The sequence below is a fragment of the Rhipicephalus microplus genome, chromosome 7, assembly GCF_043290135.1.
Source record: "Rhipicephalus microplus isolate Deutch F79 chromosome 7, USDA_Rmic, whole genome shotgun sequence".
NCBI classification, from domain to species: domain Eukaryota; kingdom Metazoa; phylum Arthropoda; class Arachnida; order Ixodida; family Ixodidae; genus Rhipicephalus; species Rhipicephalus microplus.
This window is the reverse complement of record NC_134706.1, coordinates 24,281,290-24,305,331: the sequence shown is the minus strand read 5'-3', so window position 1 is coordinate 24,305,331 and position 24,042 is coordinate 24,281,290. Positions and strand designations below refer to the sequence as shown.

At 44.9% G+C, this 24,042-nt stretch overlaps 1 protein-coding gene across 2 annotated transcripts; it reads right to left on the bottom strand.

The window, feature by feature from the left end:
• Positions 1-255: 255 nt before the first annotated feature.
• On the bottom strand, positions 256-22,503 carry LOC142766871 (uncharacterized). Of its 2 annotated transcripts, none has more exons than XR_012884637.1 (4): positions 22,450-22,503; positions 17,866-18,012; positions 16,157-16,423; positions 256-439 (listed from the first exon to the last, which is right to left on the bottom strand). XR_012884637.1 is itself a non-coding variant. In XM_075868076.1 (4 exons), exons 3-4 carry the CDS (start codon positions 16,445-16,447, stop codon positions 359-361), a joined length of 372 nt encoding a protein of 123 aa, XP_075724191.1. In that variant the 5' UTR covers positions 16,448-16,459; positions 17,866-18,012; positions 22,450-22,503; the 3' UTR covers positions 256-358. The 2 variants fall into 2 exon arrangements, 1 of the variants encoding a protein (XP_075724191.1); XM_075868076.1 differs by having other exon boundaries at positions 16,157-16,459.
• Positions 22,504-24,042: the final 1,539 nt, after the last annotated feature.

Below are 24,042 nucleotides of genomic sequence, written 5' to 3'. Positions count from 1 at the left end.
ATTACAGGTAAGTGCAATTGTAGCAGCATCGATCACCTATGCCCTTCTTAGCAAGGCCTGATATGAATTCAGCATCGTTACAGGCTGCTTTATCGTTTCCAGGTCTTTTACAGCGCCCTTCAATTCACCTTCGTTCAAGTTTAACAAACCGCCATACTTGATGCACTTTCGCGCGCGATTTGATATATGCCTTATAACGAACAATTAAAGCATTGCTGGTACAAGAGGAGCATGCAATAATTGAATAACCCATACTTGAATGTGAAATACCTTTTGTATTTCCATATAAAACATAATGATTTGATGTTTCGTATGCTTTAATAAACAACTTCTTGATGTACACTACATGACAGGACAATTATTTGGACAAACAATCCCCATCAGCCGTTGTTCCTGCCAGGATTCTGATGAATCGGCTGCCTCCAAAGGTCGGCAAGCACTGAAAAAGAAGAACTGTTATGTGCGTAGCTTGTCATGAATTACATCGAAGCGATACACAAGGCCAATGCAGCAATTTCGCCAAATGTTTTTATGCTAAGCAAATATGCGTTGGTCAAGACTAGTCATTGAATTAGTAACTCTAAAAAGGATGCTATGAAGTTTCCAATACTGAGCCCACACATTATTATGCACTCCGAAGCTACAGACTTGTTTTCGGGCGCCCTTTATCTGTGACATAAATTATAGACGGCGATAACATGAATAACGACAATGACAATTATAATTATGTTAATGATGGTGGGATGAATGGCACCCATTAATGTTGGATATTCTATGCATAGCGATGCAAACATGTTTAGCACCATTGTCGTTTCCGTGGATCTCCGCACAGAGAAAAAATACATTAAGACTACACCTTGTCCAGTGCGGGGCGCATTGACAAAAACAGGTGGTTTATGTAGCTTTCGTCCTTCTCGTCCTGAGAAGCGACAAGCAGTGTTGCCCAGCAGGTGGCCATAGGGATTTGTGTGATTCAGGAGGACCGATAATTCAGGGGACTCCTGATATAAGTGAGCTTTGGAAATGCGAATGTTTGAAAAAGCAAAGTGAAGGACCTTCTTGCAGTCAGATATCTTTGGTTACAGTGGTTAAATGAGCCGAGCTGGCAGCTTCCTTTATTTGACTTTTTTTGCTGGTATCTTCTGATCTCCCAGGCATGCAAGCGCAACTGGTGTCTTTTGAAGCCATTGCGCAACGCACATTACATTTTTTTTGCTGGTGTTTGCACAACCGGATGACTGTTTCGAAATTCCTACCACTTTCAAGTTAAGCACAGCCGCGTGCATTGTACATGTGGGCAATTTATGTCGTAGGCGCTGCCATTCTACAATGTTCATTGTTTAGTTGGTTCGCTGTAAGCCAATTTGGCACTGAAATACTTTAGTATTCCAAACTGTTGGTTCTGTATGATTTACACTGTAATAATCGAAACAAAGCGCGCCAGAAATAAAACCTTCGCTATGTGTGCACCTTTAATACACAACGAAACTGTGTCTGAAAAAGTGTCGCATTTACTCTTATACAATACCTAAACATTTTCAATTCAACCTGTATTCATAAAAAACTGTCGGTCATTGTAGACAATTTTTCAACAAAGCGGTATTTTTTACCCTATGTTAAATATTCGAAAGTGACAAATTCTCGGTCCTATTTTGTATTGTAATTGAAGAAAGAATGAACCTATTATCAAGAGAACGTAGTAGGGTTTTATTTATGATTTCTGGAATGTCTAACCCAGCGTTTTTGTTTTGCCTGCTACATTCATAGCTGTTATTATAGGCCTACTAACTTTTTCTTCCTTTTCGAGGCTCCTATAATTATTGCATCTCATAAAAAGCACAAATGGATATTACATACACGTCATCGGGCTACACAGATATGAAAGAAAATTATTCTAAGACGTTTAGAGCCTTGCATTTCTACAAGCTTCTGGAAATCACTTCGTAAAATAATTATTGACCACTAAGTGAAATTTCCCAGATTAGTTGAGCACATAAGCACAAAATGGGTTCTTCTAAAAATCTTTTATCTGTGTGCACCTGGGGAAAGTAATTAAATGCGATAATTAAGCATGTCTTGGAAGTAAGTATAGTTGTAGTCTCCTATGTTATTTCACGTTTCAAGCATGACCCGCAAGAATATAAACCTCGATCCACTGACAGTTTGCTATGTTGATACAAGTTTGGAGAAAGGTTAAGCTTGATGAAAGTTCAGGGCACAACGTTTTCCTTTTTTAGGGGCGAAGCTCCTTCAAGCGGCACCCGTTCGTCCCTCGTAATCGTAGTCGTAGTCGTAGTCGTAGTCGTAGTCGTAGTGTGTAACAAGTGTTACATTTTGACCTGCAAGGTGGTGCCGGTAGGAGATAGCTCCTGTGCTTTGTTGAACAATAAAAAGTTCGCGGCGTGCGCGTTATTGAAAGCCAAATCCTCCTGTCTCTCATTCCCCTTTAGCAGCCAATGGCATGTACATTGACCACTATCTGACAACAAAGGGTGGCTACATTATACTCGCAGGGTGTAACCTCCTTAGTTTTAGAAAGGTTTAGCGAGTGTTGAGCCGCAGTGCCATTAATACAACGAACTAGTATATACCATGAACTCCAGGTGGTTAAAGGTGGGAAGTAGACACGAAGCACAAGCTTCGGTTCTACTTCTTACCCTTAATAACATATTTCGCGCCGGTTGCCGTTGGGCCACGCCGACGGACGCTGGTCGCGCCTGGCATCAAAGTATAGGGTGCTCGCGTTTTGCTAACGTTGCGTCGCTGTGCCCAGCGTGCGCGTGCGTAAACGCTACATAGGAGTATATTAGGTCCTTCATGCTGCGCTTGCGGCCGTTTTGCTAGCTCCACATATACCAAATTTGGTATTACGTGAGGTCAATGAATGACGAAATATATTACTGGTGCAAATATGTTAATCCTAACACGTGTCTTATGTAAGAACATGACTACATACTACGCTCATAGCGTGTTTACGTTCATTTCCCTTACTCAACATATCCTAAACTTGGTATCACGTGACGTGAATAGATGACAAACCTAAAAGACACACTGAAAACTTGATAATCATGACATGGAAGCCATGTATGGCATCAATTACCTCGACCTCGTAACGTTGTGCTGATTTTAAAGTGACATATCAACATTTCTCATTCGTGCTTCGCATATCATCGATTCCCACTGTATCTGGGGTCTGCCATTTTTTTTTTTGAATTCCAGGGGTGTAGTAGGCTACCACACAATCACCTGGTTTCCGGCTCACATGGGCTCAGAGGTGCATCCGACTCTTCCCAACGCCAACGAACTTGCCCACAACCGTGCGCGAGAAATCACGTGCTGTGGCGGTCCGGGCGGGTACGGAGGTCGGTTTGCAGATAACTCTAAAGATACACTTGGCACCTTTAACGAAGTGATGTCCCATTATCAGTTGTCTAGGCGGACGTACCTGATTCCATATTCTAAGCTCCTTCGGCTGCAGTCATTGGTTCTTCGGATGCTACAGGCAGGTTCATTGCCATCTCATAGCACATTCAGCCACTTTGCTGATGGCATAGCTCCAGGATGCCCTAGTTGTGAGGCACATAACTGCACACTCGCTCACATTCTCTGGTAGTGTCCGGAGTTACATGGTGCAAATTTCCGCACAAAAGAGGACTGGGAGAGGGCTCTTAAAAGCCCTGAACTCTCAGTTCAATACTCGACAGTCTAGGAGGCTTGCGAACGGGCGGAGGGCAACGGTCTTCCAGTCCCGGAGGGGACGCGGTCAGCAACTGTGGCGGACCCTTCGCAGGGTGATGTCTGAGCGGTTCTCTAGGACCAAATAAAGTTCACTTCACTTCACCACGTTTGCCTCTCTTCGTGACGGAGGGACGCCAGGCGTGCTCAAACGCGCATGCGTCAAAGCAACGCAGTGCAGCGTGCGTCTGCAAGTATAGGGCAGACAGATCGGCGCCTGGCGTGGCATCGCTGGTATGGCGCGACGAAATGAACGCCAGCGTGCACGTAAACCGGGTCACGTCGAAGTGTATTGGCGCCTTGAGTGCGGCATGTAGTCATGTTCTTACGTGACACGCACCTCATGATTATCATGTTTGTACCAGTCACATGCCTTCGTCATTCATTCGCGTAAGTATACCAATTTCGGCATATGTGAAGCTAGCGAAACAGCGCAAGTGCATAATGAGTGTGGCATATAGTCATGTTGTTACATGACACGCATGTCATGGTTATCATGTTTGCACCAGTCATTTACCCTGGACATCCATTTACGTCCTGTAACAACAAATTTGGTATATGTGAAGCTAGCAAAACAGCCGTAAGCGCATCATGAGTGTATCATGCAGTCATGTCGTTACAACACACGCATGTCATTATAATTATGTTAAGTGTCTCTCGTTTGTGTTTGCCTTGCAGTCATGTCATATCATACCAGTTTCGCAACATGCCATGTGAACAAAACAACCACAAGAGCAGCAAGACTATGAACTGTAAATTATAACTTTCATCGCGCATTTATCACAATTTTCATGTTATGACTAGTGATTCATGCTTGCCATGCAGTCATGATACGCCATACCTATTTTGATATTGATACCATTAACGAAACAATTAGGAGAGCTAAAAGTCGTAAGCGCTAGACAGACAGACAGACAGATGAATAGATAGACAGATAGATAGATGAATAGATAAACGAATATATATATATATATATATATATATATATATATATATATATATATATATATATATATATAGTCCCCTGATGAAGCGAGGACCCCTCCCGAAACTGTTGGGAAATAAATATATTTATCCTTGATTCTTGTTGACAACACTCCCGTTGTGCCACATACCATACCCATATATATGTATATATATATATATATATATATATATATATATATATATATATATATATATATATATATATTTATATATATATATATATATATATATATGTATATATACATATATATGGGTATGGGATGTGGCACAACGGGAGTATATATATTGTAGGCATTCATTAAGCACATCTACTTTCTTTACACATATTCATCATCATGAGTAATCGTCATCTTCATCTGCTGTGGGGACTTGGCTTGTCTGAGTTCTGTGCCTTGGGCGTGGTCGCTTCATCGTGTCTTCTGGACCTAATAAAGGTTGCCTTCACCGTTACATCACAAGTGGTGGAGTGTGCTCTACGATCTTCAGTCCTCTCCCAGCCCGATCTGCCTCCTGGAGCTGCGCTCAGGTCGTCGTTTGTACCAGGTGTCAGGTAACATGCCTCAGGACGAGCCAACCGGCGCTTCTGCGTCTACCTCCACGGCCCCGGCTACCACGGCCTATCCAACGTGGATTATCACCGCGCACCAGCGTGAGCCGCCCACGTTCGCCGGACTTCGAGGTGAAGATGTGGAAGATTGGTTGGACCAGTTCAATCGAGCGAGTTCCACTAACAACTGGGATGATCCTACCAAGTTTCGCCGTGTTTCTTTCTACCTCACAGGCATAGCGAAAACATGGTTTTTCAATCATGAAACGGACATTACGGACTGGACACGCTTCAAGCAACAGCTTCGCCAAATTTTCGGCACCCCGGCGGTTCGTTCAGTTCTCGCGAAGAAGACACTGGATTCTCGCAAGCAACAATGCGGTGAGTCCTACACGTCGTACATAGAGGATGTGCTTGCTCTCTGTCACCGTTTCAGCACGTCCATGTCAGAATCAGAGAGAGTTCGTCATCTATTGAAAGGGATAGGCACGGTCGCGTTCAGTGCCTTGGTCATTCAAAACCCGACTACAGTCGCTGACGTTGTTGCCACGTGCCAACGCCTAGAGGAACTTGAATCCCAACGGTTACCGCCAGACAGCTCTGAAAACACTACCACGACTGATGCCTCATTGCGTGCCATGATCCGGGCGATTATACGGGAAGAGCTGCAATCTTTCGCCCTCTCAATGACACCGAGTCCACCTCCCCCCTCCCACACTGTTTTGCGGGATGTTATCAAAGAAGAGTTGGCGTCCATGACCGGGCCAGCGTCTGTAGAGTCTCCAGTACCTCGACTCCAGCCGACGTACGCACAAGTCCTCGCTGGCTCACCACCCGTGGTACAACCGATGCCCGCACACTCGACGCCTGTCCCGCTGGCTTCGTTAACTCCGAGTGTGACTAGTCAGCCCTTTCACCCAGCGTGGCGGCCGCATCGTCCGATCTGTTATTACTGCGGCTATCGGGGCCACATTGCACGTGTCTGTCGGAAGCGTCAGAAGGACGAGCGTCGTGGACTCGACACCTATGGACGGGATGATGGGACAAGCTGGTACGCTTTCCAACGTCGTCCTTATGATCCGCCGCTACGCCGCTCACCGTCTCCAACTGCGACATCTGAGCCAACCAGTTCCTACCGCTCTACTAGACGCCGCTCACCCTCACCCCTCCGCCGTTCCACGTCTCCATTGCGACCTGTCTCGCAATTCACCAACCAACGCCCAGAAAACTAACCTCTGCAGCTTTTGGAGGAAAAGCTGCATCGAACGAAAATACAGAAATTCCTCCAGTGCGTCCATATAATACGATAGCTGTTTTAATAGAAGGTGTGTACGTGGACGCTTTAATAGACACTGGTGCTTCTTTGTCTGTGATTCATCGTTCTTTGTGCTCACGTCTACGAAAAGTCACCACCCCTTATGATGGACCTACACTGCACGCTGCTCAAGGGGACGCCATTAGACCTGCCGCTATGTGCACCGCTCGTGTTTTCATAGCTGGTATTCTTCATTTTGTACAATTTGCTGTGCTGAATTCGTGTGCCCACCAGATTATATTAGGCTGGGATTTTCTGTCTACGGCGAACGCTTCCATCTGCTGTCGAGAAAATGTTGTTCATATGATGGAAACTGACTATGCCCTGTATGCGGATGACAAGCCCGTTCGCTTGCTCGCTGCTGAAGAGACCGAGCTACCACCTGGTCATCAGCGGATAGTTGCCATCACTTCTAATGTGATCGACTCTGGTGACGTGTTTGTCCAACCATCTGCACGCTGTCTCACAAGAGGTATAGCCCTTGCTTCATGTCTAGCGCGATTCCACAATGGCTCCGGACTTCTTTACGCTACAAACCAGACTTCTGAGAAAATTCTCATTCCTAAAGGCACCACAATGGCTTGCGTTTCTGAATCTCAACCTGTCTCTGTTGTCCCGCTTATGCCAGCGTGTTCTGACCTTCCTTCTATTGGACGTTCACCAAGCGTTTCTGTTCTTGCTGCGACTATTAGTCCAGAACTGACCTCTTCACAGACAGATGAGTTGCTTGCCTTGCTACAAAAGCATAGCAGATTGTTTGATGCCCATTCCTCATCTCTGGGACAGACGTCCATTATTACCCATCGTATCCAGACCGATGGCACTTCCATCGTACGCCGTCGACCATATCGCGTCTCTTCATCAGAGCGTGACATCATTGAAGAAAATGTAGCCGATATGCTGCAACGTAACATTATACGTCCCTCCACGAGTCCTTGGTCATCCCCTGTTGTTTTAGTAAGAAAAAAAGATGGCTCCGTGCGATTCTGCGTGGACTACAGAGCACTTAATAAGATTACCCACAAGGATGTTTACCCCATGCCGCGCATAGACGATGCTTTGGATTCACTGCAAGGTGCTGAGTACTTCTCAAGCCTAGACCTGCGTTCAGGTTACTGGCAAATACCCATGCACGAGGATGACAAAGAAAAGACAGCGTTTTCAACACCAGATGGGCTGTATGAATTCAACGTCATGCCATTCGGCCTTTGCAATGCTCCAGCAACATTCGAGCGGATGATCGACCCAGTTTTACGAGGCTTGAAGTGGAAGACTTGCTTGTGCTATTTAGACGATATCGTTATTTTCTCGTCAACCTTCCCTCAGCACTTGCAACGACTGGACGAAGTTCTTACGTGCCTTGCAAACGCAGGCCTTCAGCTGAACACTAAGAAGTGCCGTTTTGCGAGCAAGACGATTAAAGTGTTAGGCCACATCGTAAGCAAGGACGGTATTCGTCCCGATCCTGACAATATTTCCGCTGTCCAACACTTCCCGCGTCCTGAAAAAGCCAAAGATTTGCGCAGTTTCCTCGGCCTCGCTTCTTATTTTCGCCGATTCATTCGAGACTTCGCCTCAATAGCTTCACCATTGCACAAGTTGCTCGGATCAGGCGTCGCCTTTGTGTGGTCTCCTGAATGTGAAGCGGCGTTTGCCCAACTGAAGTGTGCACTCACATCCGAACCAGTCCTCTGCCATTTCGACGAAAACGCGCCTACGCTCCTGCATACAGACGCTAGTGGTCGAGGCATTGGTGGAATTCTCCTACAGCGACACAAATCTTCACGTGAGAAAGTCGTCGCATACGCGAGTCGTGCACTGACCCCTGCTGAAAAGAATTATACCATCACCGAACAGGAGTGCCTAGCGGTCGTATGGTCAATACAAAAATTTCGACCTTATCTCCACGGCCGCCACTTTACTGTGGTTACGGACCATCACGCCTTGTGCTGGCTCTCGACAATCAAGAACTTGTCCGGCCGCCTTGGTCGCTGGATTCTTCGCTTACAAGAATACGACTTCACTATCACATACAAGTCGGGAAACAAGCACCAAGACGCCGACGCACTTTCGCGTTGCCCGCTCTCTTCGGAGCCGCTTAACAAACCCGCCACTGCCGCACACGAGAAGCTTTCAGCCGTCTCTTCCCTACATGTTTCGTCATTAACTACTTTGGACCCAACTTCTCCAAACGAGTGTGGTTTGTTCTTATCTCACCAACGTGCTGTCGCCGCATCATGGACCGTCTTGACGGGACTTGCCGGCCCCATAACGCCCGTCTTCACCGACAGCTGACGCAATTCAAGCTCAACAACCACGTCCTGTACCGTCATATCTACCACCTTGATGGTCAACGCTGGGTGCCCGTTTTACCTCGCTCTCTTCGGGCTCAAGTCCTCAAGACATATCACGACGACATGTCTGCTGGACACATGGGCTTCCAGAAAACGTATGACCGCATAAGATGTCACTACTACTGGCCGGGCTTGTCCACCTGTGTCGCGAAGTACGTTGCCTCATGCGCCCTTTGTCAGCGTCGCAAGCTACCTACTTCAACTCGAAGTGGACAATTACAACCGCTCCCGTGTCCCCTGCAACCATTCGAGGTAGTTGGCATTGACCTGTATGGTCCGCTTCCTATGACTGTCATGGGCAATCGATGGATAGTTACAGCAGTCGACCACCTGACACGCTACGCCGAAACAGCTCCCGTGCCTTCTGCATCAGCTTCGGAAGTGGCCGACTTCATCCTTCGAGCAATAATCCTTCGACACGGAGCTCCTCGTGTAATCCTGAGCGACCGTGGAAGAGTATTTCTTTCAGCACTCGTCGAAGAAGTGCTCAAGGCAGCCGGCACTACACACAAAACAAGCTCCAGTTACCATCCTCAGACGAACGGCCTGACTGAGCGCTTCCATCGTACACTGTCAGATATGATTGCGATGTATATCGAACCCGACCACAGAAACTGGGACACCATTTTGCCATTTGTCACTTTTGCGTATAATACCTCTGTACAGCGCACAACCGGTTACTCGCCGTTCTACCTCGTCCACGGTCGCTTCCCCTCTTCTTTCCTCGATGTTTCGTTCTTCTCTGCGCCTGTCAAACCATGTTCATCTTCAAGTAAAGAACACGTGTCTCGTCTACTTCATTGCCGCCAGCTGGCTTGCGTCAACACTGAAGCCAAGCAACAGGATCGCAAGCTTGAATATGATGCCTCTCATCGTGCCGTGTCTTTCAGCCCTGGTGACGAAGTCCTCCTTCTTACACCCATTCGCACTCCCGGACTGTGCGAGAAGTTTCAATTACGTTTTATTGGCCCCTACACTGTCTTGGAGCAAACATCTCCTGTGAATTATCGCGTGGCACCCGTTCTTCTTCCGATGGACCGCCGCTACAGGGCAGCAGAAATAGTCCACGTATCCCGCATTAAGCCTTTCATACGGCGTTCATCTTCGCTTTAAAATGCGGCCAAGAGCTGCGGTCAGGATGACCGCTTTCACGTGGGGGGGAAGTTAGTGTAGGCATTCATTAAGCACATCTACTTTCTTTACACATATTCATCATCATGAGTAATCGTCATCTTCATCTGCTGTGGGGACTTGGCTTGTCTGAGTTCTGTGCCTTGGGCGTGGTCGCTTCATCGTGTCTTCTGGACCTAATAAAGGTTGCCTTCACCGTTACATCACAACATATATATATATATATATATATATATATATATATATATATATATATATATATATATATATATATATATATATATATATATATATATGTATATTTATATATATGTATATATATATATATATATATATATATATATATATATATATATATATATATATATATATATATATAGACGGATAGATAGATAGATACGGTCAAAGTCACCGAAGTATGCTAGGAAATGCTTCGCATTTTAAATTATATAGTGTTCGTTAGCTGTAATTGAACATAACTAGAAACGAGCGGTCGCTGTATATCTAGCCTGAGATTTTATTCAATATATGGCAAAAGAGAGCTTGATTGACTTCAGGGTAGATATATAATTGAATACAACCTCCGTAGCCTAACTTGTTTCATCATCATCATGATCATCATCATCATCAGCTTTACTACGTCCACTGCAGGACAAAGGCCTCTCTCACGTTTTACCAGTCAACTCGGTCCTGTGCTTGCTGCTGCCAATTTATACCCGCAAACTTCTTAATCTCATCTGCCTACCCAACGTTCTGTCTCCCCCAAACCCGCTTGTCTTTTCTAAAATTCTATTTAGTTACCCTTAACGACCCGTGGTTATCCTGTCTACGTGCTACATGCTCGGACTATGTCTACTTCCTCCTTTTTGATTTCAACTATGCTATTCTTATCCCCGGTTTGTTCTCTAACTTTTTTAACAAGCACTAATATGCGCAACTTTAAAATTACTATTTCTGTTGCAAAAGACTGTTGGGTGCCTTGAAACAACCTTGTATTGATTTGACACATTTTCAGACAGTTATTCATTGGTGGCATCTGAAAGGGTAAAAAAATGCATTGAGCTATCACCGAGTGTGGAAGTAATCCGTTCATTTGGATAATGACATCTATTACTTATTACAAAAGGCAGTCCTGATGATACAGCTACGAGGCGAGACAAATGAATATAATAGGAAAGAGAACGATGTTCAGTGCGAGCTCGTGCAGACTGGGCTCCATATTGTATGTCTGCCTGTTTATCGAAAGTGAAGGTATTCTTCAGACGCCTTCTCCACGTAACATTTTGATGGTGAGTGCGGGTCTTCCCACAGTCAACACCCACGACGATTCTACGCAGCAGACATTCCTTGACTGCGTGTGCGATGCCTGATAAAGACGAGAACGAGGATTCTTCGGAGACTACCCCAACCGTGCGTCGTCCAACTGCGCAGCAACCAACAGCACCGCATCCGGCCGCTACTAACCGCACCGTCGTCTGGACCCAACCGCGTGACCCAGGCATCTTTTCGGGCAGTGAGAGCACTAAAGTGGAGGAATGGCTTCAGCTGTACGAACGGGTAAGTGCTCTGTACAACTGGGATCCGACGCCCATGTTGGCCAATAATATTTTCTACTTTGAAGGCACAGCTAAAGTTTCGTTTTCCCACCACGAGGAAGAGATCACGAGTTGGGACGTCTATAAACAGAAGCTCATTGACCTCTTCGGCAAGCCCATTGGGCGTCGTCGTGCTGCGCAGAAAGAACTAGCGTGCCGACTCCAGTCCTACACTGAGTCCTACGGTACATACATACAACTTGTGCTCACCCTCTGCCGGAAGGTTCACGACAAGATGCCGGAATCTGAAAAGGTCGCGCACATCCTCAAAGGAATCGCAAATGACGCCTTCATTCTCTTCGTGCTTCAAAACTCATCTACCATACACGTCGATCATAATGAATGCCAACGCTACTAAGACGCGAAAGGTCGTCGTATCACTCCACACTTTTCGCGTCTTCGCAACACGGCTGCAACATCTACCTGGTAGGATGCCCATTTGCCACCAGCCCCTTCTGCTTCCGACAATATCCTGCTCATCGTGCACCGCAAATTCGAGGCGGCATCTTCCCTGTCTGACCAAGTCCGGGCCTCCGACGACTCTCGCGTCATGATTTCTTTGATCAAGGGTGTTGTGCGTCAGGAACTGTCCAGCGCCGGACGTCAGACGCTATGCCCCGTTGAGGGACCTGACTATCGACTGCCCAGTACATCTAACATGTCTCGTGGACCGAACAACCACCCATGTTACCTGAACTAGGCAGAATGGCGAACTTACGATGACAGGCAGATCTGCTTCAACTGTGGAAGAGTCGGCTATATTTCACGCACTTGCCACAATTCCTGAAATTGGCAGCCATGATCGCATTATGCCAAAACCCGACGCCCACCTGCTAGTTCGCGGATACCGATCCACGTGGAACAAGACGATGCTTCGCCATCTAAGACCAGCCAACCGAACAGCTCCCCGTCCCCCTCTGGACGCATGTCCCACTGAACTAACCAACATCGCTTTCCCTCGGAATTCTACCGCCAGTCCTCGGAATACTCACGGGCGCAGCTATTAGAGGTGAGCTTGCTTCGACGACCCGACTCGAAATTTCTCTACACACGATACCTGGACACAGCAACTTGATACAAGTAAATGTTGACAGTACTTCTGTGGCAGCACTCATTGACACCGGCGCTCACATAACAGCCGCGAACTCCAACCTTTGTGCTCGACTTAAGAAAGTGCTCATTCCTGCTCCGATCACTGTTGTCCGAGGAGCCGATGGTGCAAACACCAGCGGCCACTGGGATATTTTCCACCCGCGTCACTGTTGCTGGACGTCATACCACTGTTCGGTTTCACCTATAGGACCACTGGCCACATGAAATAATTTTGAGACTCGATTTTCTGTCGGAGCATTTCGCCCTAATTGACTTTTCTGCTGGTGTTCAGCTCGTCCTACCACACGCCATTGACCCTTCTGATGCTGCGCCACCAAAGCTATGCTCCGCGGACTTTGTTCGCCTACCTTGTCGAGCTGTGACGTATATCGACGTCTCTTCTTATCTATCTGTGGCTGATGGTGATTGTCTTTTCACCTAATGCTACAGTCCTGTGTTCGCTCAATGTTGCGTTCCCCCACACCATCATCACAATGAAGGACAACGGGGCATGTCTTAATAATGTGAACTTTGGACTTTGCTCTAAGGTACTGCCACGAGGGATATCCCTTACAACTCTTGCCCCGGCTGATGACTCCACGTATCCGCCCTAACAGAGGATACACCGTCATCTGCCACTATTTATTTGGGCAGTACAATAGACTGCATAACTAAAGTGATTGCCTCTGATATCCCGGCCGAGCATGTGTCTGCGCTTCGTGGCCTTCTTGCGTCGTATCAAGACTTCTTCGATCTCAATTACTGACTCCTAGGTCGAGCGACTGTCATAAGCCATCGGATCAACACCGGCGATGCAAATCCAGTACACTGGCGACCCTATCAGGTTTCCTCCACCGGGTGCCTCGTGATCCAGCAAGAAGTCGACAAGATGCTTGCCCTAGACATCATTGAACCTTCGTCAAGTCCTTGGTCTTCACCTGTTGTGCTCGTGAGAAAGAAAGATAATGGCTGGCGCTTCTGTGTCGACTACAGAATCCTAACAAAGTTACAAAAAAGACGTGTATCCTCTGCCATGAATAGATGGCGCTTTGACTGCCTTAGTGGAGGGAAATTTATCTCTTTCATTGACCTTTGTCCAGTCCACTGGCAGATATCAGTTGGTGATCCGAACATTGCAAAAACAGCATCAAAAACTCCAGACGGGCTATATTAGTTCAAACTAATGCCATTCGGGTTACGCAATGCCCCGGCTACATTCGAACGAATGATGGACGCTCTTTTTCACGGTTTCAAGTGGTCAATCTGCTTATGCTACCTTGATGATGTCTTTGCATTTTCGCCAACTTTCGAAACTCACCTCGAGCGTCTCTCAACGATTCTTCCGGTTTTCCTCGAAGCAGGGCTCCAACTAAACTCGTCGAAATGTCACTTCGGCCGCCGGTATCACTGTCATTGGACACCTTGTCGACTACGCTGGTGTTCGTCCCGATCCTGAGAAAGCCCGCGCCGTCAAGGATTTGCCTGTGGCGACATCTGCAAATGACGTTTGAAGCTTTTTGGGCCTTTGTTCTTACGTTCGTAGACTTGTGCGGAATTTCGCTGACGTCGCACGCCCGCTCATGGAACTACTAAAAAAATGTGACTTTTGTGGGGGGACATGAACAAGCCAGATCATTTATTTGTTGAACTGACAACCAGACTTACGACGCCACCGATTCTCAGCCACTTTGATATATGCGCTCCAACGGAAGGGCGTGAAGACGCCTGTGGACATGGGATTGGAGCCGTTTTGGCACAATGACAGCATGGCTTCGAGCACGTTATTGCATACGCTAGCCGTCTTTTATCGCCCAAAGGACAAAATTACTATATCTCGGAACGCGATTGCCTCGCGCTTGTATGGGCAGTGGCTAAATTTCGGCCGTATTTGTATGGACACCCGGTCACGGTTGTCACTGATCACCACGCCTTATGCTGGTTGTCATCCTTAAAGTATCCTAGTGGACGTCTCGGCTGGTGGGCTCTAGAGCTACAGGAATATTCCTACATGGTTGTGTACAAACTAGGCCGCCACCATGAGGATGCTGATTGCTTGTCGCATCATCCAGTAGACCTAGCAGACCTTTCTGGGAGCTATGTGTCGACTTGCGTTTTGGCACTCTCTGCGTTCAGCAACATCGGAGATCAGCAACACCGTGGTCCCACAACTCCTCCATCTCTTCATATGTTCCTGCTCCAAGATGGCGTATTATATCGCTGCAGCATGCATCCTGATGGACCTGAGCTGGTGTTGGTCATACCACAAGAAATGCGTGAGGCTATCCTTGCACAGATGCATGATATTCCGACAGCTGGTCTCCTGGGAGTTTCAAGAAATTATGACAGCGTTCGACGTCGCATCTTTTGGCCCGGTATTTACCGATCCATCTGCCGTTACGTCGCCTCCTGTAAATTCTGTCAACACCACATAAAACCAGCAACCCTTCCAGAGGAACGCCTTTAGCCTATTCAGATCCCATCCGAACCATTTTAGAGGGTAGGACTTTACTTACTAAAACCGTTCCCTTTATCGGCCAGCGGAAACAAGTGAATAGCAGCCGCCACAGTTTACACTACTCGGTTTGTCATCACGCGGGCCCCTCCTACTTCTTGTGCGACCGAAGTCGCTGACTTTCTCCTAGAAGACGTCATACGACACCACGGCGCACCTCAGCAACTGCTTATCGATCAGGGTCGCTACTGTTTATCACAAGTTATCCGAGAGAAATTACACTCTTGCGCTACGAATCACAAGTTCACGACGGCTTATCACCCTTATGACAACGGTCTCACATGATACTGCAGGTTTCTCGTCATTTTTTCTTCTGTACGGGCAAAACCCACGTTGCCTTTTAACAGGCTCCTTGCTGCCGTTAGCCACACGTCCGAATATGCCCGCTATGTGATCTCTAGAGCTCTAGAGGCACGTGAGATTGCTCGCCTGCGTCTGAGCAGTTTGCAGAAACGACAACAACTGGTCTACAACGCGTGCCATCGCGATGTACACTTCAGTCGTAGTGACACAGTCCTTCACTGGACGCCGTAAAAGCGAGTTGGCCTGTGCAAAAACTGCCTTCGCCGTACTCGGGTCTGTAATGTGTGGTGCGCCAAGTCACCAACGTGGCATATGAAATTGAATCTTTTAACGCAACCAGCGCGCGATCGTGTTCTCACGTTCTTCACGTCACTCGGCTAAAGCGATATTACTCGGACCAACTAAGCACTGAGACGGTGCCTTCTCTGCCGGGGGTGATGCTACAAGGCGCCACAAATCAACATAATAGGAAAGAGGACAATGTTTAGTGCGACCTCGTTCAGACTAGGCTCCATATTGTATGGCTGCCTCTTTATCTAAAGTAAAGATATTTTCCAGATGCCTTCTCTCCGTAACAATATTTACCATCACGAGGTGCTGGAGGTCGTGGAGGTGACCCAGAAGGTGATCCAGGAGGTGATTCAAGAAGTGATCCACGATATGACCTATGTCCAGGATCTGGATGAGGTGCTGGACCAGGTTCTCGGTGAGTTGGTTGGCCTTGAACTGGTTGTTGTCCGTGAAGAGGCGGCCATATTCGGGTAAAGAAACCTCCAATATAGTTAAAAAAACCTCGAAAGCAGCCTGGTAAAACACAGCCAGGTGGAACTCTTCCAGGGCGTCGAGTTGGGGCTGCATTGGCAAATGACTCACCATTGTCTTGCATCACTAAAAGCAGTAAAGTAAAACAGAAAAAGACCACAATGCGGAAGCTTGAACCACCGCCATAGTTATTGCACCACAAACGCTTCATCTTCTGGATGCAAGCCAGACACGTTTATAGGCACTTTTAAGCAACGCACACAAAGACGCAACTTAAATAGCTCCATAGTAACACTTTCGTTAGGCGTGTCAGCTGATTGCTCATGAGTGATAATATATGACTTCAGCATACTGTAAGACGTCGCGAAATATTGCCTTTCTTTGGTGTTACGTGACGTGAAGATTGAAAAAGTAAATATTGCTTGTATTCAGGGTCACCAACTTGAAGACAGAATCAGAAGAAAAACGTAACAAACACAAGTGACTGCGCCCTCTGAGTTATACAAAATGGCGTCAACTGCGTGTCTGTCGTAAGTTTCGAATGCGGCATTTGCGAAAACAATACCAGTGCCTCTGAGAAGAACCGAAAATTGTTGTTCTACGCGTCGTTTTTCATCTGTTCAGTTCAGTAAAAAACAGACATTCGACTATTTTACTGATGGTTTTTGGTGGCAACACACGAGGCTTACCCTGTCACACTTTTATAAGGAAAGATAACAGCGGTAGCGCATATATAGAAGCCTGAAAACGATTGGGGTGCAGATTGATGAGTTTCATAACCTCATTCATAAACTTCTCGGTATCCGAAATTGGAAAGCAATCGTTTTACAGTCGATGACGGTGGCTGGAGTATATGTTGCATGAAAATGTCTATAGTGCATCATGGTCGAAGCTGAAAGAAGACATCCACTGCTTATTCGGTGTACTTCGTTCATCATATGGAGCACCATCGAGTGTAGAAATGTGTTAAACAGGTCACCTGATCTGCTCAAGATGTTTCCCCACTCCAACTTGGCTTCATCAAAAAAAAAAAATCTTCCTGCGCATTGCCGGTGATTGCTTAGTGAGAATCGCACAACGTTATTTTGCTTCGTAATAAAAGTGCCAGATATTCCCTTTCTGACACCATCGCAGAAAAGAGATCGAAGAACACATCTTACATCATGGTTCTTGGTATTTTATAGAGTAAAAGTTCATTAGCTTGGCTCTGGCTATGGCAAAAGTTGGGACATTAGGGCTGGCTCTTGGTACTGACCACCACTCATATTATTTAGGAACACAACCGCTCGTTATTAGGCTGTATATGGCCACAGATTAGTTGAATCGCACAATCTTCAGAGTGCACAGAGTTCGAACTGCAGCCCGTGTATCATTTAAGCTAAAAAAGTAATTTTTTTACCTCACGCACCTTTTATTTATTTATATATTTGAAATACTGCAAGCCAATATTTTCATCATGCAGGATGGTTTACATACAAGAGAGAGATGTAGACTTTATTTATTTCCGGCAGATTGCTGGAATGGGCTCCCACCTAGTGGCCAACAAAAAGACCGTGTCTCCCGGCAGCTTCCTTGACCTGATGGATTGCCCAAAGTTGCTTGTCTAGGCCCGAACTGAGCAGCGCAGTCCGCCAACGTGCCCGAACGGGTTCATTAGAGGCCGTGACCCCAGAACTTCTCTATAATAATAATAATAATAATAATAATAATAATAATAATAATAATAATAATAATAATAATAATAATAATAATAATAATAATAATAATAATAATAATAATAATAATAATAATAATAATAATAATAATAATAATAATGTCTGTTTTTCATCAATAGTTTGATGAAGAACAGCTGCAGGTAAAAGCTGCTCTCCAAAAGGGGCAGCTTCAAAAAGGCCCACAGCCACCTTTTAGCACGACAGCAGTGGCAAACAATCAGCATAATGAAGTCAGCAACAATAACAACAACATGAAACAGATAAATAAATAAAACTTAAATAGACATACAAAAATCAAGTCTAAATTTAAAAATAGCAACCATGATCATACAGCAACTGTGAAGTAATCTTAAAAACTGAACATGTTTATATCGCGCGATTGAATCTGTGTACAGTGAAAAAAATCTATGCCAGCTTTCACATATTTATAAAGTAATGTGGGAACAATGTAAATAACTTATCTGTGGAGTAGTTTGTTCTTATTGTTTTTATTTTTCATGTTTTTTTTATTTCGTGTTTAAAACAATTTATTATTTGGCTGCAGTTTTGAGAGGTCATACAAAAAATGTCGACTTTCTTTCAATTCATGCCTGATTGGCATATGCTTACTTAAAATTGTAGAGACGACGTACGGGTAGTATTCCAGCCTATTGAAAAAATTTCCTTCTTTGAGCATCATACGGCAAATTAAAAATGATTCTAACATACTTCTATTGCCTCAGGCACAGTTTTTTTAAGTTCTTGTAAGTTGTAGTCCCCCATACCAAGAAACAATAGGTAAGACGTTATTAAAAAGTGATTTATAAAGTAAGAGTTCTACTTTGTATGGTAGAACAACTTTGTCACTGTACACCATTCCCACTACGCGAGATAATTGACTCAGCACACTGTCATTGTGCTTGCTCTAAAGCATACTGCTAAAAAATGTAACTCCAAAAATTTTATACTATTTACTTGCTCAATATAAGTATCACCATACTGGAGATGTATGTTTTCGTTAACGGGATTACTTTCAGGTCGGAATAGTACCGACTTTGTTTTTTAGTGTTTATGTTTAAATTATTAAATCATGACCAGCGTTTTAGTTTCACAAGAAGCTGGTTCAGTTTTTCCTCAAGCACGATACTATTTTCACCTGAAACAAACATGCTGACATCATCAGCATATAAGACGTATTTACCATCTGAAAAAATACGAGTTAAATCATTTATATAGGCTATAAAAAGAAGGGGTCTAAGGATGCTTCCCTCTGGTACACCCTTAGTATTAGGCTTCAGCTCTAAGAATTTTCTATCTATTTCAACCGCGTAGGTCTGGTGCATGATCACGAATTCCATAGCATTGCAACTTTTCAAACAACGTGGAGTGCTGAATGTGGTCGAAGGCTTTACTAAAATCAACAAACACACCGAGAACAGCACACTTGTTTTCAAATTCAGATAATATAAACTGTTTTTATTATAATAATGCCATTTCCGTAGATCGATGTTTCCTGAAACCAAACTGAGTTGGGGAAATCACGTTGTATTTTTCAAGCATTGGTACAGTTGACGGTGTATAAGCTTTTCTAAACCTTTCGAAAACCCCGGAAAAATGGATATGGGTCTGTAGTTTTGAATATACATTTTTACTGCCTCTTTTAAAGAAAACAGGGACTTTTGCTATCTGCATTCTTTTGGGAAACGTTGCACTTGAAAAATAGAGATTTAATATAAGAGTGATATAAGGAAAAAAATATCTAGCGCATATTTATTGGGTCTAATCTGCATACCATCAACATCACGAGATGAAGTATTTCTAAGTCTCATGGAAGTGGAATAAACATCTTCGTCCACTACAAGCTCCAAAAATGAGGAGGATGAATTTGGATCTGGTAGAAATTGAATAAAATCACTCGACATTCCAGTGTGCGTATTATTACCCAGGGGGTCATTGAATATATTTGCAAGTTTAACTCCTGATACGCTGCACCCATTTATAGCCAGATTCTCCCCACTTGCCCGTGTTGTACCACGGTTAAAAACAAGTTCAGCTTCGTCCATAAGGCGTGAATCTTATCTGCACAGATTTCTACTTCGGTATGTAGTGAAATCTGCGTTCACTGATTTCCTTATTTAACCGATTTCTGTTTACATTATATTCTTTTAAAATGTCAGAATTTTCATTCACAAGAAATTTGGGATGAAGTTCATTTTGTTGACCAAGTCCGGGATCATCCATGGCTTACAGGTTCCCTTGTTCAAACGAACTTGTTTTTTGGGAAAATGACGTTTATAAATATCCAAGATTTTGTCTAAGAATGTATTGTAAGCTTGGTTCACGTTTTTCATCGAAAAAATCTCAGTAAGGCTACTACCAAGCAGTTCCTTTCTAAAAGCTGTTAGGCTAGATTCAGAGATATCTTGAATGGTTACCGTCCGCTTCGTACGTTCTTGTAAGGTGCTTCTTTTAATAAAGAGGATGATAGAAAGATGGTCGCTGATATCCTTAGACAAAACTCCTGCAAAGATGCTAATATTGTTGGCATTTGTAATCAACATATCTAGTCAAGTTGCACTGTTTTCTGTAATCCTAGTCGGTGAACTAATGACATATTTAAAGCCGTTTAGTGCAACAATTGCATTCATAATTTGTTGTGGTGTAGAGTTGCATAGCATATTATTGCTAAACTCCCCTCCTGATAATTTCCTATGGAGGCGGAAATGTTGTAGGCCCGTGTGCTCAGATTTGGGTGCACGTTAAAGAACCCCAGGTGGTCGAAATTTTCGGAGCCCTCCACTACGGCGTCTCTCATAATCATATAGTGGTTTTGGGACGTTAAACCCCACAAATCAATTATTAATCTCCTCCTGATACCAAAAAAATACGCATTATCTAACGAAAAACGTAAAAGCGTCTCATAGAAACAAGCGAAGCCATCAATATTTCTGTCTGGTGGCCTATAACACACAGAAAAAAGATATCTAATGGATCGAACTGTAAGCATTTCAAAATATTCACACATAACACAAAATTCAGAAAGCAATTCACATTGTGTGCCTTCCTTCAATAGTAACATGACACCGCCCCCACGACGCGTTGGGCGATTTAAACAAAAAGACTGATAAGAAGTGGAAGGGAGTGCTTCATCCTTGTCTTTGCACCACGTTTCAGTAAGCAGTATGACGTCGAACATGAAGCAAAATGCATGGGTGAAAAATTGAATGTTGTCTATTTTATTTTTAAGAGAAGGAACATTCAAATGCAAACAATTTAAGGGTTTTTTATGTTCAGTGGAGCCATTGACATTTAGTTCTTGCGAAAAAAATAGTTAATTTTTTGTTTCATTCATCACGAGAACAATTGCAAGAGTTTGCAGTTGAACAAAACAACATTTTACAGGAAAGTCGTTCGCGTTTCGCACAAGGACAGCTTGCTCGCCATTGACTCTGCGCACGAATAGTTTTCCGTTCTTGTGCCACGTATGCTGAAAGCCATTGCCTTTTGCCGACTGTTTCGCGGCGTTAAGCAACTGCCTGTTGTAACTGGTCAAGTTCTCCAGCACAACCACCCAACAATTAATTTCTCTCAATTTGTGCCGCCTTTCAACCCACTGGTTCTTAACTGCCTGCCTTGTGTACCTCACAATTATACCTAGAATTTTTCCTGGTCTCGCTTGCAATTGATGGACAGCAGGGATTTCTAGATTGAAGACTTTTGGCAGACTTATCACGTCAGCCAAGCTGTTCACATTCTGCAGTAGGTTCTCACTTTTAGTTACCTGGATTCCATGATTTTCCAAATTTAGCTTTCTGCTTCACCACTCAAGGTCATTCAGTTCTGTTTGCAGTAAGTTCTTCTGATCTAAACTTTTACATTGAGTCTCAATCGCGTCCATTCGTTTTCTTTAATCTCCCTAGTCTGTGTTTCCTGCCTTTCCAGTCGCTATAAAACCTCATCAAGCTTTTTTGGGGATCATCTGAACCGCCCTTTTGATGTTATACACAGTCTCCTTCAATGGAATTAAGCGTTCAAGTTTTTGGTTTATATTGCACAAAAGTAGTCTGATCTCAGCCATTTCATTCATCGCAGCCGTATCCGTCTAAGCCGCTTCGTCGTTTTTGCTGCTTTACATGTTTGGCACGCCCACATCTGTCTGGCTGCTATGCTTTTAGGTATGTATTGCTTCTCTGTGAGGCTCGAGCAGGTTACGAAGTGGTAAGAAGCAGAACATTCCGCGCACTGAACCGCCAAATCAGGCAAGTCAAAACCGTTTTCACAAGAGAGACAAACATCTTTCAAAGACATTGCTGCACAATCTGATGAAACGCGCTGCGACTAAAAAGGCAACAATTGCAATTGTGGCACCAGTAGCAGCAGTGGCACAATTTTTAGAATAACGTTCTGAAGTGAACTACTAACCTGCGAAAGAGCAGAGTTGCAATCAGTCGTCTGTTCGCTGTGCCGCTACTGCTGCCAACTACGAGGATGCACGAAGTGTCCAGGTTATATCCGTTTCGCCGAAAGGTTCGCAGCGCCACGCAGAAGCAGAATTCGATGATTCGTCAAAGATCCAAATGTAGTTTCTGCGCAGCTTGGATATGGTTTCTGCGCAGCTTGTATTCTCATAGGATATGGTCAAGAGTGGTTCTGGTGGTACAGTACTGGCATAGATTAGAACAATAGACGTCGGGATTTATGTGGTGCATAATGACAAGGTTGGTGTATGTGCGTGTTTGTAGCTGCCGCCACTGAACGGTTTGGGCCCTATTTAGCTTCGGGTGAGGCGGAGGGTACTGCCGATAGTGTTGAGTTATGTCATTAAATTTAGTTAGCCGATCGTCCCATTCCCACACCGGCGCAGAAAGGTCCGCTTGGGTGGCCGCCTCGCCTGACGTGTCTCGGAACGTAAGACCTCGAGCCGCGTTGTGCGCCACTTCATTCGGACTGTCGTCCACGTTACCTAGTGGTGTGTGGACAGGGAAGCACAAGATGTGCACGTATTCGTTCGCCTCATGAATTTTGCTTGTGCTAAGAATCCGCAATGCCTCGGGAGAGATTCCGCCGCTGGCGTAGTTTCGAACGGCTGTCTGCGAGTCGCTGATTACACATGATGCGTTAATGTGGGCTATGGCCATCGCGATAGCCACTTCCTCTGCCTTTTCTACGTTCCGTGTGATGATTGACGTGCTGCTTTTCCATTGTGTTGCATAGTCTACGACAGCAGCCGCGAAGCGGTGACGTTCCTGGTAGCATGCTGCGTCGACAAAGACTGCCTCATAGTTGCGCCCAAACATCTTTGACATGGCTCTGGCTCTATTGACACGTCTGCCCTTGTTGTGTTCAGTGTACATGTTTCTTAATACGGGTTGTACTGTGAGCTTGGCATGGATAGTGCGTACTATGTTGTGTTTGTCTCCGTATTTAATGTGGTAAGAAATACCGAGATTACATAGAATCGGGCAGCCTGGCTTAGTCTTGAATAGGGAAATTTGATGCGCCTCAATAGGTTCCTCAAGGGTATTGTGCAAACCAAGTTGAAGGAGGAGTACGGTGCTGGTGTTTTGAGGCAAACCTAGCGCTTATTTGTAAATTTTCCTAATTAGACTGTTGAGTTTAGACTTTTCTGCAGTGAACCATCCGTGGCACGCCGCCATATAGGTGATGTGACTTAGAACGAATGATTGGATCAAATAGATGATGCTAGCTTCTTTCATGCCTTTGTGTTTATTGGTAATGCGCCTAATGAGGCACATTGTGTTAGACACTCTGGCTTCAATGTTGCGAACTGTCTCTTCGTTTTTACCATTACTTTCTATGATCAGACCTAGCACTCGGATTTAATTCACGGTGGGTATGGCGTGATCATCGCTTGTAGTGAGTTTATATCAGCGTGTACCTGCGCTTGGGGATGTTGTTGGGTGACCGACCTCTAAGTGTAGGGCGATATAGCAGTAGCTCAGATATATCCGCCGAGCAGGATAGTCCAGTTTTTTGTAAATACCGTTCCACTGT

What these genes read in the sequence shown, in the direction of transcription:
- LOC142766871 (XM_075868076.1), bottom strand. Translation starts at nt 16,447, where the DNA reads ATGGTGAGTCATTTGCCAATGCAGCCCCAACTCGACGCCCTGGAAGAG. An exon ending in ACCTCCAGCACCTCGTGATG is followed by an intron (nt 440 to 16,156) that starts GTAAATATTGTT and finishes CTTCTTTTTCAG; the next exon opens with TGCTTGCCGACCTTTGGAGG.